At 37.2% G+C, this 14,746-nt stretch overlaps 1 protein-coding gene across 4 annotated transcripts in view; it reads left to right on the top strand.

Moving 5' to 3' along the window:
- DCLK1 (doublecortin like kinase 1) overlaps window positions 1-14,746 on the top strand; it is a 228,292-nt gene that overhangs the window by 140,391 nt on the left and 73,155 nt on the right. For all 4 annotated transcript variants that reach the window (XM_066544908.1, XM_066544909.1, XM_066544911.1 and 1 more), the window contains exon 5: window positions 14,230-14,346. In XM_066544908.1, coding sequence (XP_066401005.1) covers window positions 14,230-14,346 — 117 coding nt within the window. The remainder of the gene's footprint in view (window positions 1-14,229; window positions 14,347-14,746) is intronic.

The following is a 14,746-nucleotide window of genomic DNA, read 5'->3' as shown; positions in this document are numbered from 1 at the left end:
TTCAGCTGTTCCTGTTGATCACTTAATTTGTACAGCTCAGTCCATCAAGTGTTTCTTGCTCCTGGCTTTAGTCCATAACTTCAGTGGAAATGCCATTTCCTAGTCATGGTCTACAGAGTGATGAGTTGAAACTGAACAGTCAGAGTACTTGAGAGTTTGATTTACTATGTTCTCTGGTATTTCATCACTGAATTTGCACTGGCTTATAATACTTGTATCTTTTTCCCTATGTTTCTTAATTTTTAATTTTCTTTCCCTCAAAGTAATATCTCTAGTCCTCTGCTTTTATATGTTTGTTGAACTGAACCTTCTGTCACATAAAGATAGCATGGAGTAATAATAATTAGGAGAGGAATTTTCCAGGGGCTGATAATTTACTTTCTTTACCTTCACAGAATTCCTGTTAATACTAGAGATGCTCAAGTGAGATTTAAATAAACCCTCTCACACAGCCCAGCAGCCTGTTGCAGGAGCACAGAAGTTAGGATATGCTAATTTACTCTTCTGAGCTCCATTGTCACAAAGCTAGGTTGGTGCCACCACTCAAGTTAATTCCAGGATAGTACCTCCAGATCTTTATCCTGCAGTCGTAAGAGTAAACGTGCCTCATCAAAAAATCCCCATTTGTTCATCACAGTCTTTCAGCACAGGAAAGCATGCCTGATCTACACAACAGAGTTTTGGCATCCAGAATTACCTTTTATCTCCACAGGTTTGCATTCAGGCACGTGTAAACGTGGAGTAAGCAAACAAAGCCCAGCTTGTGGCACCTAAGTAGAACCACATGCCAAAAATCTAAGCCAGCAATGCAGCTGCCAGCAAATCCTCAGCGTGCACATGTCCCAGGAACAATGTCAGCAGCTGCGAGCCAACAACATTTCTGGCAGTGATGTTTTCCAGTTAGGCCTTGCCACGCTTTATATCTCTTGCCCATCTGTTTGTTTTGCATTGTGTTACATCATCTCAACTGCAATAGTTAAATTATAAAATCATCAGGGGATCATATGGAGAGGGAAGCTGCCTTGTTCAGGTTGCCTCAGAGAGAGCTTTCTATTCATAGACGTTAGTGTCAGAGAAAGTGTAGAGGCATTTTTGTGGGAGGAACAGACATATGGGAGGCTGGGACTGACACACAAAACCATGGGGAGGTTAGAAGCAAATTGGAAAGTTAAGGCAAGGATATGTTGTCTTCAGTATTTCTACATTTTGGGTCTGAAGTGGATTTATGATGTCCTTGAAGAGATTCTTGTGTTTCAGACACTGGAAGAATGGAAATTAGGAGTTCTAGGGACTATGTTATCATTGGCATTGTTGTCTATATCAGTATTTTGTGACTTTGAATAACATTGTTATCTGTATGCTTAAGTAGGTGATAAGAAGTCACCTTCTTTCTTAGAATATCTAGAGGAAGGTACAAGTAGGTCCTGTGAATAAACCTGGTTTTTCAGTTAACTTTTGCATTCAACTGTGTTAGGAATTTTCTGTATTTGCTTTTTTTTAATATTCCTGTAAAAAAGAAAGTATGTTTTAACGACTTTTCAAAGGAAATTAAGTAGCTTTTTGAGCATATTTGTAGATAAGTTAGCAAAAGTGTTTAGTGATAGTTGTTCCTTATCTATTTAGAAACTGCTTTGGAGTGTTGCATCCTTTCCAAGACTAGGAATACTTTTAAATATGGGATAGTGTCAACATTTTAAATGAATGTTTTAAAGAAGACTTTAAATAAAAAACATATCTGAGAAAATTGTGGAGGATTCACAAAGAATAATGTGGCAGAACTTGTTAAATTAATTATTTGTTAATCTTTCATACTTGCTACACAACTTCAAAAGCAGCCCAATATTTTGTCACGTGACAGTCCTCTTCAGACACTTACTTAGTAGGATATCAACTTGGTTTAAAAAATTGGAATTGATAGGTTTCCACATTTGCAAACTTTATCAATTGGAGTATGGCTTTCATTTCACGGAAGAAGATCAACTCAAACTGCATTTGTCTAATATCAGCTAAGTTTGTGCAACTGTTAGTGAAATAAGGTTACAAAAAATAGTTGTAAAAACAACGACCCACTGAAATGCTAGACACTATCATAAATGATACCTATAACTTTTAGGGTAAAGTGTAAAGCATTGCTTTCAACAATAACCAAGGCAATGTATATAAATACAGTCTTTTGATCCATAGTTAGCACTCCTCCTGTACTCCCTGCCTACACTCTTCTTGTTGATTATCATTTAGGCACTAGCTGCATATTAACCTCTGATCCTTGCTTCACATGGTTACAGTCCAGAGTGCTTCAAAAGGTTATGTAGGCTAATGTGGTTTTGATTGGTTGGCTTTTATTCTCTCATTCTCTCTCTCTTTTTTTTAATAGCTTTTCGTGAGCTACATGGAATGTGTGAGCTTTTCTGTTTTCATCTAGGTTTTTTTATCTGGACATGCATGTGAACTTAAGAATGAAAGTTGTATTTTGAGAGCAGATTGAGTTGTGGAAAATGTAGATAGAGACATCATGCCTTTTCATCAACCCTACCATTACAAAATCAGTTTAGATCCGTCCAATGAAAGTACAAAAGCATCTAATCCATGAAGCCAGTAAGAAATGTCTTCTTTCAGTATGAAGTTCTGTCATCTAGTTGGTTTTGAGGAAATGTACGTATATATCAATGGTATGAGACAATATTAGCCAATCAGACTCTGAATTGTCTGTGAAGGAGAAGGTCTGTTTTTTGGAGATATCAGTTCCACTAATGTCCTGTTGAGAAAAATTTGAAAAGTTAATCATTCTGGCTTTTGAAGACAAATAAAAGATTTGTATCTCAATAGTCCCCCCAGTCAGGAAATGATAATGATTTTAATTCACAATTAAGCAATCACTTTTCCCTCACTAAAATGTTCTTTGACTTTCACTCAGTTTTACATATAGTTAGAGTGTATCTCCTCCTTTTACTTACCTTTCAGCTAAATTCAGGCAGAAGTGCTGACAGTGAAAAAACTTTGGAGTACCTTTTATGAGTCATACTAGGAAGACTCAATCAAAAGAATCATGGAAGGGATTTGAGAGGTTCCATAGGAGGACCTGCCCTACCTAAATTGACTTTATAGGTTTCTGGCAAACATGTGTGTGTGCAGTTGTGGTTAGGGAAATTCAACAAGTCCTCCACATGATCTGTTCCAGTACTTCCTTATCCTTGCAGTTGAAAACAGGTTTTCTCATGTCTGAATTATTCTACCTTTTGGAAGCTTAAGATTTCTCTGCTTTGTTGTATTTGTTATAAAACTAATGGTAAGATTTATTTTTCTTCATTTTGGCAGTCTATTAAGTATTGAAGGCTGCTTTTGTCTCATCGCTTTTTTTTCTGAAATGAAGTTCCCATTTGTATTAGCTCTCCTTCATTAGTCATATTTCCTCACATTGTAATATTCCTTAGTACTCTCTTAATCCTCTGAAGGTGAAATCTTCATAAGTGGGAAACAAAAAAGTGGATTTGTTGTGTTAGCTAACACTGCAGTAGCCCAGGGGATTAAGTCAGATGTCCTCCACAGAGGTGATACCCTCAGCAGGGGGATGATTCCATTTGCTGTAATAGTTTATTTCAAATTCAGCATGTGACCCACTGCAAAACTTATGTTCCTCTTTGCAGAGCTGCTGTTTTGCATTTAAGGAACTGACTCTTGTAGTGATGGCTTCAACCTTTATTGTGTTGCTTATTCTTTCGTGGTTCTAGTATCTTGGACTTGTTGAATGTTATCTGCTTTTTTCTGATGACTTTGTAGTTTTCAGATTTATACTGTTCCACAATGCCTACAGTTTTACCTATGGTAGTATGACTATGTAGTTATCTACAGATTTAAAATGCATTTAATTAATTGCATTAATTGCATATTAAGACAAATGTTGACCAGGAACTCTGGTGAGTTTCTCTGCTCATTGTCTCCTAGTTTGACAGTAAACTACCCTGGTTAGCTTCTCCAATGCCCATCTTAAAAGCAATTTCTATTTTCTTGAATCGCAGCTTGAGTTTCGAAATTCTGAGCCTTATAATCTCTACTGTCTCTCCTGTTAATCTTTATGGGAAGACTATTTTGACACAGTTTATTCGTGACAAAACTATTTTGACTAAGTACATAATTTTAATATCTTTTAAGCTTTAAATGTATTGTTTCCTTTATTGCTTTGTATTGTCTTGGAAGGGAAGTCCCAGAGAAGGGCTGAGCTTGAAAGGGACCTCTAAAGGTCATCTGGTGCTGGGTGCCCAGGATCATGTCTAGATGGCTTTTGAATATCCCCAAGGCTGGAGACTCCACCATCTCTCTGGGAAACCCATGCCAGTGCTTGCTCCCTTCAAAGTGAAAAGATGCTTTCTGCTACTCAGAGGGAATCTCCTGTGTTTCAGTTGGTGCCCATTACTTCTTGTCTTGTCACAACCAAAAGGAAAGGAGCTTGATCTGTCTTCTTTATACTCTCCCTTTGGATAACTTTTCTCAATAATCTCAAATAAGGGTGTCCTCTGCAACTCCCAGTTCACTATTGTGTCACAGCTTTAAAGAAAGGCACTTGCTTTGACTTTCTCTCTTGGATCTTTATCTGTCCTTCAAAATTCTCATAAAATAGTGTCTGATAGCTTGGAGTTCATTTTAGATGTGTCTCTAAATATTCTTCACATCTCTCTAATTTGAAAATGTTATCTAAAAACTCTCTTTGACTTGTTCTCTTCTTTAGTGTATCTTGTCTTCTAGTCTCACTGTTGTTAAAGTTACGTTGTCTGCCTGGTTGCAGTTAATCTTTTTAAATAAGAAAACCCCCCACAACAATTGGTGTCTCATATTCATCTGTTATTTAATGGATATTTTATATTTGTATATCCCTGGTTTTGTGCAAGACTCTTTGCTAATCTAACTAATTAGCTGTGTAAGCCAAGGGAATTTGATTTGTGTTTAACTGTTATGACTGTAATCATTATCCCACTATAGTCTAATTCATTTCTTTGAAGAAAAAAAAAGGCTTTTAAAACTTAATACTTTGCAATAAAGTTGTTAGACTAATAAGTAGGCAGATTTAATTGAAAAAAAAACTCAAAGCAGAAGTAGGGCAGTTTAATTACATATTTTGTTGCTCACCTCAAATAAGTTACACAGAAAAATCTTCAGGACACCTTGCTAAAATGTATTAAAAGTTAACTGTTTTGAATGGATGTTTCTCAGTAATACGTTTAACTGATATTTTCCACGTGAAGATGATGTTCTGCAAATGAGAGTTTATGTTTGTAACTGGGAAATGGCTTGAGCTTCTAAACTTCCAAAAGAGTAATTTGAAATAGTGAACAACTGAAAACAATTTATACTCCTCGGACAGCAAGTAGTAATACTAGAACACCAGAATTTGTTGGACTGCAGCACTGACACTTCTCTTAGACAGTAATTGAAAAAAATATGTGATAGAATGCCTGTGTACTTGGTGCTTAGGATGCTGTTAATATTTATCATATGGATTGGATAGGAGGTCTGGTTATTCTCAAAGTAAAGAAGGAAATTATTTTTAATGGGTAATAGGACAAATATTAGCTCTTTGTGCTGAACAGAAAAGCAAGAATTTTGATGAACAGAATAGTTGGCAACTAATTAATTTGTACCATTCTCTCATTTCATCTTCAGTTGAATGAATAAAACAATGCCAAGAAAATTGCCATCCAAACTGTGCAGATAAAGTAAGGCACTTCAGTGTTGAATTTTTCCTGTGGCTTCAGCAGTGATTTTTGAGATATCTGTTGATATATGTCCAGTAAACAAGCTTTTGTCACAGAAAGAAAAGGAAAGCCATAAGCAAAGGCATGCCACATTTCTTTCTTCCATGAAGAATAATGCTGTGGCCATAAATAAAAATAGCACGGGTGGTTGCAGTTGTAATTAGTTGTGCCATCTTAAACATTTCCAGTTAAAAGTAGTGATATTTGTGAAATTTTGGTCACTGCAGCTAGAATGGTACATCTGCAGAGGTGTAGGGAAAGGGTGCTGAACACAAGGGCAAACTAATGAACATTTGTATCAGCATTGGAAAATATTGGCTGAAGAATATTGAGCAAACAGTGATAATTAAAATCTCTGGGAGTGAAACAGAGTATGTGTCAAGACATGCAAGACATGTCAAAGAGAACATGTGCTAGGGGTATGTTTTAGCTAATGACAAAACTCTTATTTCAATTCAGTCTTCAGGTATCAGAAAACAGTTTCTGATAGTCCAGTTTTAATTTCAGAAATTAATATTTTAATTCAGAAATTAATATTTTAATATTTTAAATTAATATTTTATGCAAGTTCAGTCACATTAATTCAGTCAGAAGTGTTTCAGATTCACTTAGACAAGCAGGTTTTTTAAGAAGTCTTTTAGTTTTTTCTGCCTAAAAATGCAGAGCTTGAAAATAATTAGATATTGTGCCTCATCAGAAAAGCTGTTGCAGTGATGAAAAATGTTTTTTCAGTCCTTTTTTTTCCACTGTTATGGGCTGGAATCTTTCATGATAGCAGATTTCTTTTCTGATGTAAAGCAATATTTAACATAATATTGTTTTTGTAGACAAAATATTAATGTGGAGCTTTGTGTGAGATGAATCTGACAAAAAGGTTAGGACTTGGAGAAGGTGGGGAGATAAAATCTACTCATACACAGTAGTTACAAAATACAGCAAAATCTTGTGTTATTGTTTGTATTAAGTAAAAAAGCCTGTAGGTCTTTCTTACTAGTCCAGAGATACTGCTTCTAATTAGGGTATTTTCACCAAAAATGAAAACCTAGAATTTGTATCTGATAATTTATGAGTATCTGATAATTCATAAGATTCATCCTTCTTATAATTCATAAGATTCATCCTTTCTAACTTACAGGTTCCTAAGATAGGTCATAGAAATGACCTATGAACACTGAAAAATGTTCCATTGACTGTAGAAGGACTGTGGGGTGAATAGTTAATCATATTTAATATTTATATATATAATATTTCATAATTAATCATATTTTAATCTAGCATTAGATGAGTTCTGTCCTCCCAACAGTGTCCTTAAGACAGGAACATGTTTGGAGAAAGAATTGTAAATACTTGAAGAAACATTTTGATTTATATGTAAATCTGTTTACATCTTCTGGTAAATATTTAGTCTTTGGTGAATTTAGAAACATTTGAATTCAGAATCTGACGATTATACATTAGAGTAGAATGAAATATTAGTGGTAATATCATATATTATGTAGTTATAATAATATTAGTAGTGATAATACATTTCTTATGTCTTAATGAGGTATTTTTGGAGTAGTGCATACATCTGAAAACATTCTTGGCTATGGTTAAGCGATTTGTGTTCCTGAGATCTTTCAAGATTCTCTATTTTCTTGATGTGTAATAAGTCATAGATGGCTTTAATAGTTTGTACTTTATTGTATATACTTACCCCAGTTTCAAAATTGGAGAATGATTTTTCACATGAAAGAAAATCTAGCTGTTTCTGTATTTTATACCCCAATCAAAGAATATTTCTTTGCAGAAAAAAAAAAAAGGAGATTTAGGTAATTGCTTCCACAAGCATTTGGCACACAGTAAAATAGAATTCCTAATCTTTATTATGTGTGGAAGACCAATTACTGGTAAGAAATCAAATCAGAAGATCCAATGTCTCAAAACCCTATGCATTTACAGTGACATAGAGCTTAGAGCATGGGATCAAACTTAAGGATTTTGCATTCTACGCATACATCGCTGTCCACCCGCATCTGCAATGTGTTCAGGAACACATTGAACAGGAAGACATGCAGGAAAAAAATTGAAGCAGGCACAACCATGACGATAGAAGCTTGGAAATTACTTAAACCTCTGTGAAACGCTCTATATCCCTTTCATTTTTGGAAACTGCATGATAGTTACCCTTTTGAACATGTTGTAATTGCAAGTCATAGCTGCCAGTGATTGATCAGTTGGGTAGGGTGAATTGCAGTGTGTATCAATGCCACTAGACAAGAGGCTCTTGCTGAAGAGAGTGAAACTTAGTTCTGCAAACAGAAGATTACTGGCATTAATTGAAGGCATGAATACAGCTGAAAAGTAAAATCTTATTAGCTGCATTAAGAATTAGCAGCATGGGACAAATTACCATTAACATTAAAAACTAAAATTGGTACTGCATTTGGGGTAATGATCCATTGATTGGCCTGAGGACATTGCTGGTGACGCTAATGTCTTTAAGCAGTGGTAAAAGGCAGCAGCCTGGGGCTTACAGCAAAGTGGCTTACCAACAACCACAGACATCCCTGATCCTCCCCCCTTGCTTATCTGCAGGATACAGCTGTTGCTGAAACCAAGTTAAATGTTCTCGTCTTAGAGAAACAGATTGGCAGGGATACTGAAAATATAAAATCTATTCCCAACACACAGACCTCAAAGAAAAGCAAAACACAGCAGAGAGTGATATTTTTGCCCAGAAAGAACTCATGAAGGCCATACAGTCAACTTCTGAGTTGCTGACAAGTAAGCCTTTTTGATCTCCTGGTAATTTAAATAACTTTTCACAGTCTTCTCTAGAAGCACATTAAGCTTTTTCATTTTATGACACATTTATTGCAGATTAGTTACTCTCTGCTGCTTTTTTGCCATTGTAAAATCTAATGAGCGTAGAAACTAATGTAACATTTTGGAAATGAAACACCATGGGGCTGGAGACTGCAGGCGTTGTGATTCCATGTGTTAGCATCCTTTATTTACTTTATGCTTACCTCATTTTGTCCATTTTGCAGCAGGAAGAGTCAAGAGCTCACAAGTATGTATGCTGGGCTTCCCCCCTGATTCTGACAGTTCCTACTGCTGATTGACACCACTGTACAATCACAGTAACTCTATTTTTCTTATCTTGTCCCTACAGTCTTAATTATGTCAGATTGTAGCCTTGGGGTGTTTTCTCTTTTTTTTGTTTCCTCAGCCCTATTGTTAATGTGCAAGAAAGTCCTCAGAACTCTGTGGTAATATTCCATACAATAAAGGGACTGCAGTGTTACATTTTTAGCCTTGCTGCTGTTAGTCTGTACTTCTCTCTCCTACTTTATAGCTTTGTATGTAGTTATACAGTAGAACATCTTATTGCAAGATGTTTTCACTGGAAAAGCATTCTTATTTATATAATATTTTGAGTTGTAAAACAATAAAGTCTGTAAAGTTCAAACTGTAAAGTTGACCTTCTTTTGTCTTGCATTACCATGGGTGTCATCATTTTGTTCCTTTAATCTCAGTCAGTCAATGGTGAGAGGAAGGACTGGGGTTTCATGAAACATTTCTTTCCTTACTGAACATAATATAGAAACACTTCATGTTTCTTCTTGGCTGGGAATGCCATGCCCACATGAGTGAGAAAGGCAGTTGTCTCTTCTGTCAGGAGTTCAGATCTATTTCTGTTATAGTTTTGGCATCAAAAGAAAATTGAGGAAAAAACACTCTTCTGTTGCATTACTTGCAAAGTAATCCAAATACTGTTAATGAGGAGAAGGTATGTATTAATTTGCTCACCAGTTTAGATTCTGTGTAGAAAACGCAGTTTCAAGAAAACATGAATTTTTGTTTTGTTTTCTCTATACACACAGAGCTTTCCTACAGCAACAGGCAAATTATGGTAATGTCTTAGAGGAACAAGCAGTGGTTGTGTGGTTACTGAGTGGGATCTTTGCCTGCAGTAAAATTTTACTTTACAAACTAAATGTGACAACAGAATTGCATGCATAAACGGTTCCTGGGAGCTGAGACCTATTTAAAACAAGCAGCCTGGTTACACTCTGCCCATGACTGGAAATCCTTTTAGATTCTGGAACTAGTCTTGACCTAGTCTTTGAACGCATGTGTTTCTTGAGCCTGCTGTGTGCAGTACTGAAGGCTTTCCTGCATGGCTCTCCACAGCCATACCATAGCTCATGTCCTTTAAGAATAACTCATAAACCCATAGAAAAGATGGCACTTGACAAGTTTACCTTAAAGAGAATATATGCTCATTTGAACTGTGACCTTTTAAAGTTTCACAACCTGTGAATTTTTTTTGAGATGAACAAGAAAATTGTGCCAAAGAAGTTGATAATTGAGCTCCAGAGGGTTTAAACAAATAGAAAAATAGGAAAAAAAAGATGGTATTTCTGTGACATAGATTAAATGGGACTCAGTAGAGACAGGGAACTGACTCTGCCTAGCATGTGATGCTGCACCTGGAATGCTGTGTCTAGCTTAAAGCTCCCCAGTTTAAAGGAGATATCATTAAACCGGAGGCAATTAGAGAAAGACCATCATTTTGGGGTAGCTGGAGCTCTTGCTGTGTGAGGAGAGGCTGAGGGAGCTGAGGTTTTTCAGTGTGAAAAAGGAAATTGCTTCAGGGGTACCTGCCAGTATCCTCCAATGTCAGTGGGGCAGCATCTCTTCTCCATCAAGGTAGTGGAGTCAAGCTCTTCACAGTGATGCTTGGTATGAGGGTGAGTGGTGATAGATATGAATTGAAACAAAAGTTTTAGACTGGATATAAAGAAAAATGTCTGAGATGACAGCCTCACTGGAGTCCTGGTAGACAATATCCACTGCTATACCTGCATCTGCCAAGCTGGTCATTTCATTGCAGAGGTATCAAATTGGTTGAGCATGGCTTCCTGTTAGTGAATCCATGATGATTGCTTTTGATGGTTTTCTTGTCCTTAATGTGCCTTGAAATTATTTTCATGATTCATTTATCTATCTCTTTCCCAGGGACTGATGTGAGGCTGATTTCTGTAGTTCCCTGGGTATTCTTGAAGATAGGAGTGAGATTTGCTGGGTCTTCAAATGGCTATCCCAATCATCACTAGCATTCAAAGACTATTGAGTGACTTCACAATGACATCATCCAACTCCATCAGCACCTGCAGGGTGCATCCTGTCAGGTCCCATGGACCTACATGTGTCAGTTTTGCTTAAGTATTCTCTAATCTGATCTTCTTCCACCCAGGATAGGTTTTCCTTTCTCCAGATTTTCACGCTGCTTCTAGGACCTGGGATTCCTGAAGGTTTGGCTTGATAGTGAAGACAGGCAAAGAAGCCATTCAATACTTTAGCTTTTTCCACATTCTGTGTCATTGGTGCCCTATCTCATACACTGGGGCCCCGTTTCATGGGTGCGCATTTTCTGTAGCCTTCCTTTTGTTCCCTCTGTGTGTAAAGAAACACTTTTTATTGCTCTTGATGTCTCTCATCAGATTAAATTCTGGGTTTCAGCTTTCCTTTCATGTGTCTGCATGCTGGGACTTGGACTATATACCTTCCAGGTTACCTGTCCCTGCTTCCACCTATTTTATGCTTCTTTTTTATGTTTTAATTTGGTCAACAGCAACAGCAACACGTTCATCCATGCAGACCTCCTGGCATTTTTGAACATCTTCCTGCTTGTTGAGATGGACTGTTGTGGAACTTGAAGGTGATCCTTTAATATTCCTCAGCTTTCTTGGGTCCCTCTTCTCTCCAGGGTTTTATCTAATGGGACTCTTCCAAGCAGATATGTGAAGAGTCCCAAGTCTGCTTATCTGAAGTCCAGAACTGTGATCTTGCATTTTGCCCTCCAATCCCTTCACAATACTGAACTCTCCTATCCTGGTCACTGCAGCTAAGGTTGCCTTCTGCCTGCACAGTCCCAGAGTCTTCCCTTTTTTTGTGAGAGTGAGCAGAGCATCTCTTCTTACTGTTTTTCTCTGTCACTTGGAATGGGAAGTTGACACCGATGTTCTCCAAGATCCTCCTGCACTGTGTATGTCCAAAGTGGGTTGAAGTGTCCCCCAAGTCATCCAGGACTGTGAATATAAAGCTACTTCAAGCTTTGAGCAGGAAACTGGACTAGGAATTTCTCATGTTTTAACTGGATTATCCTATGATCCTGCAATGCTTGTACATTTCTTGGATTATCATATGGTCATTTGTGTTTCCTGTGGAGAGAGGTTGTTTATCTGCTAGAGGTGACTGCCTCTTAGGGCAGTATGCCATTTGTGTGGGGTTACTCACAGGTCAGGGTCTGTAAGTGCCCCTCAGGATGATTTGCAAATGAACTGTGTTTGCATGGCCACATTTTGGAGGTGGGAGGGGCTAAAGGGGAGGCTTCTGTGAGGAGTTACCAGCAGCTTCCCCCATGTCTGGCAGAGCCAATGCCAGCTGGCTCCAGGACAGACCCATTGCTGGCCAAGTCTGACCCAATTAGATATGGTGATAATGCCTCTGTGACAACATATTTAAGACTGGGTGTTTTAAAGGTATTGAGAGAACCTGAATGAGTATTAATACTTGTAGTAAAATAAGAGTTAATCTTTGGTATGAGTTGTGGGAGAGGTATGTAGATAATTGTTTTCTTTACATGCTGGAAAGAGGAAGGTTTTTTATATATTGCATAAAGTAGCTGTTCTCTGCATGGACTCTTAAGTTCTTCAATGAAGCAAATGATATATTCTAATGTGTATATTCTAAATTCTAATTTATTGTTGTTTGTTGACCATTGGAATATGCAGTTCCCCTTCCTGACTGTTTCCTGTGGATGAGGCCCACACTAGGATTAAATGACAGTTTTAACAGGCTGTTAGATGTTTGAAAATTTTGCATTTTTGTTTACGGGCAGATAAAGAACCTGCTTACATTTGCATTGTATATAATTTCTGGAGCAGCTGTTTATGCCAATAAATCAATTGAGATTCCTGCTGTAGTTATCTAATGGCACCTAATTGAAAGCTTTCATCTGATTCCACCTGTTTTCAGTAGATAATTTCCTCATAGAGTAAATGTTTTTCTCCATTTCCACTGTTAGGTATAAAACAAGAGAAGTCATCAATGAATCATAAAAAAATGTCAAGAGAAAGAAATTAGCTACTATTGGGCATTAGGAATGTAGAGAGTTTGGAAAGAAAAGCTTCTTTGGGAAGATCAAGGCATTTCTCTGGTCCTCTCAGCTCTCACCTGTGCTGGAGGTTTCACTCAGTAACGCATCAGTTCTTGCTTCTATTTCCTTGAACAGCTTGATGAAAGACAAACAGTTAGGGCAGCCAAGAGAAATAAATTTCATTACATCATTCTCGGGTGTATATGTTTAAGTTAATTAGTAATGCTCAATTTTATTTCTTTGTTCTCTAATCTGTCTAAACTATGTTACAGGCTCCACTGATCTGTGAAGACTAAATAATGTGCAGGCTTCTACACAGTATTTTCTGACTAGGAAGAAAAAGCTCTTGTTTATTTCTCTTAACCTTTGTTGAGGAACCTTAACCATGGGAATAAAATAGGAAACAGGTCTGGTACAGAACTAAATGTTTACTGATGTGTTTTTAAACAAGTGAAGTGTACTGGCACTGTCAGGTGAAGACAGTGTTTTAATTGTGTACTGACTAAGAAGTGGATCTTTTTTTCCCAACTGTGTAATATGTCTGATGATTAATCTAGTATCCATTAGGAGTGCAAGACATCAGTGCTATGCACAATAAGTTCTTTCATCCCCAGGCCAAGAACTATTTTGCAGTCATAATGCAAGGATGCCTACAGATCTGTGTGGGTGTACATAAACTCTAACCTGAACATCTTGTAGTGTTCTCGAGTGGGAGGGTAATTTCGCCTCTTCATTGATTTTACTGATGTCTCTTATGAGCGAGTAGTGCCGTTTCCCTCACCTGTGATGAATTGTGTGTGCTACACAATGTGGGCTATTGCTCACCAGAGGATTAAGCAGGAGCAACAAACCTGCTTTATTTTCTTCATCAGTGGAAGACAATTGCGTCATCATGTTCAATTGTAACATATTGATACAGAAAAGAAGACTTCCAGTTTTTCTAGGGGAGACTGCCTCGGCTGACAAAAATGCTTACATTGCATCTGGATTGTTTACAAAAAATGGCTACATTACTTATACTGAAATCTTCTAAAGCAAATAAATTTTATGAGTAGTCTCAGCACAGTTAAATTAAGCTGTCCTAAGTACCTGCAGTAACCATGGAATTTAAAAGTCTGGATTACTGCAGCAGTTCTTTGTCTGGGATATGGTACGTACTGTACTTGGATTTTAATGGAGCCATTTATACAGATTTTATACTTTCTCATAAAACTCCTCAAGGTGAATGAAAACAAGCGTGGGCTAAATGTTTTCACTTCTCAATGCTCTTTCTGTTACAGAATCTTGCTGGCTTTATTAATTGCTAACTTATGCTGTTTCTTTGTCTTCTAGAATGTCGGGTGGTGAAATCCACTTCCTATACTAAAATAGCTTCGAGTTCACGTAGGAGCACCACCAAGAGCCCTGGCCCATCCCGACGCAGCAAGTCTCCTGCTTCTACTAGCTCAGGTAAAGCAAGCAAACAGTCTTTCTTAGCAGCAGCAACCATTCTGTTCCAATAGAGTGGGCAATGCACTTAAAATTCCACATTTCTGAGGAAAAACATGGAATGTATAAAATAGTTGATACTAAAAATTCGTGTGTTTTCTCAGTGACATCTGAGGTCAAGTGTCTTCCCAATACAAAATGAGGCTTCAGCATCTTATAAATCATACTCTGGCATTACAGTGGTTCAATTCACTTTATTTTTTCATGCATGTTTTTGCTTCCAATACCTAAACACGGAGGAAAAAAGATGTATGGTAGTCTTTGTACTAGGAACTGAATGAGAACAATCCAGAAAGTAGCCCAAGTTATGCAGCATAAGATCTGTGTTGCTGAAAGGGTAATTTTACAATCTTTTGAAATT

Source organism: Molothrus aeneus, chromosome 2, assembly GCF_037042795.1.
Source record: "Molothrus aeneus isolate 106 chromosome 2, BPBGC_Maene_1.0, whole genome shotgun sequence".
Lineage (NCBI taxonomy): Eukaryota > Metazoa > Chordata > Aves > Passeriformes > Icteridae > Molothrus > Molothrus aeneus.
Note: the sequence above shows the minus strand (reverse complement) of the source record. Positions and strands in the feature narration are given on the sequence as shown.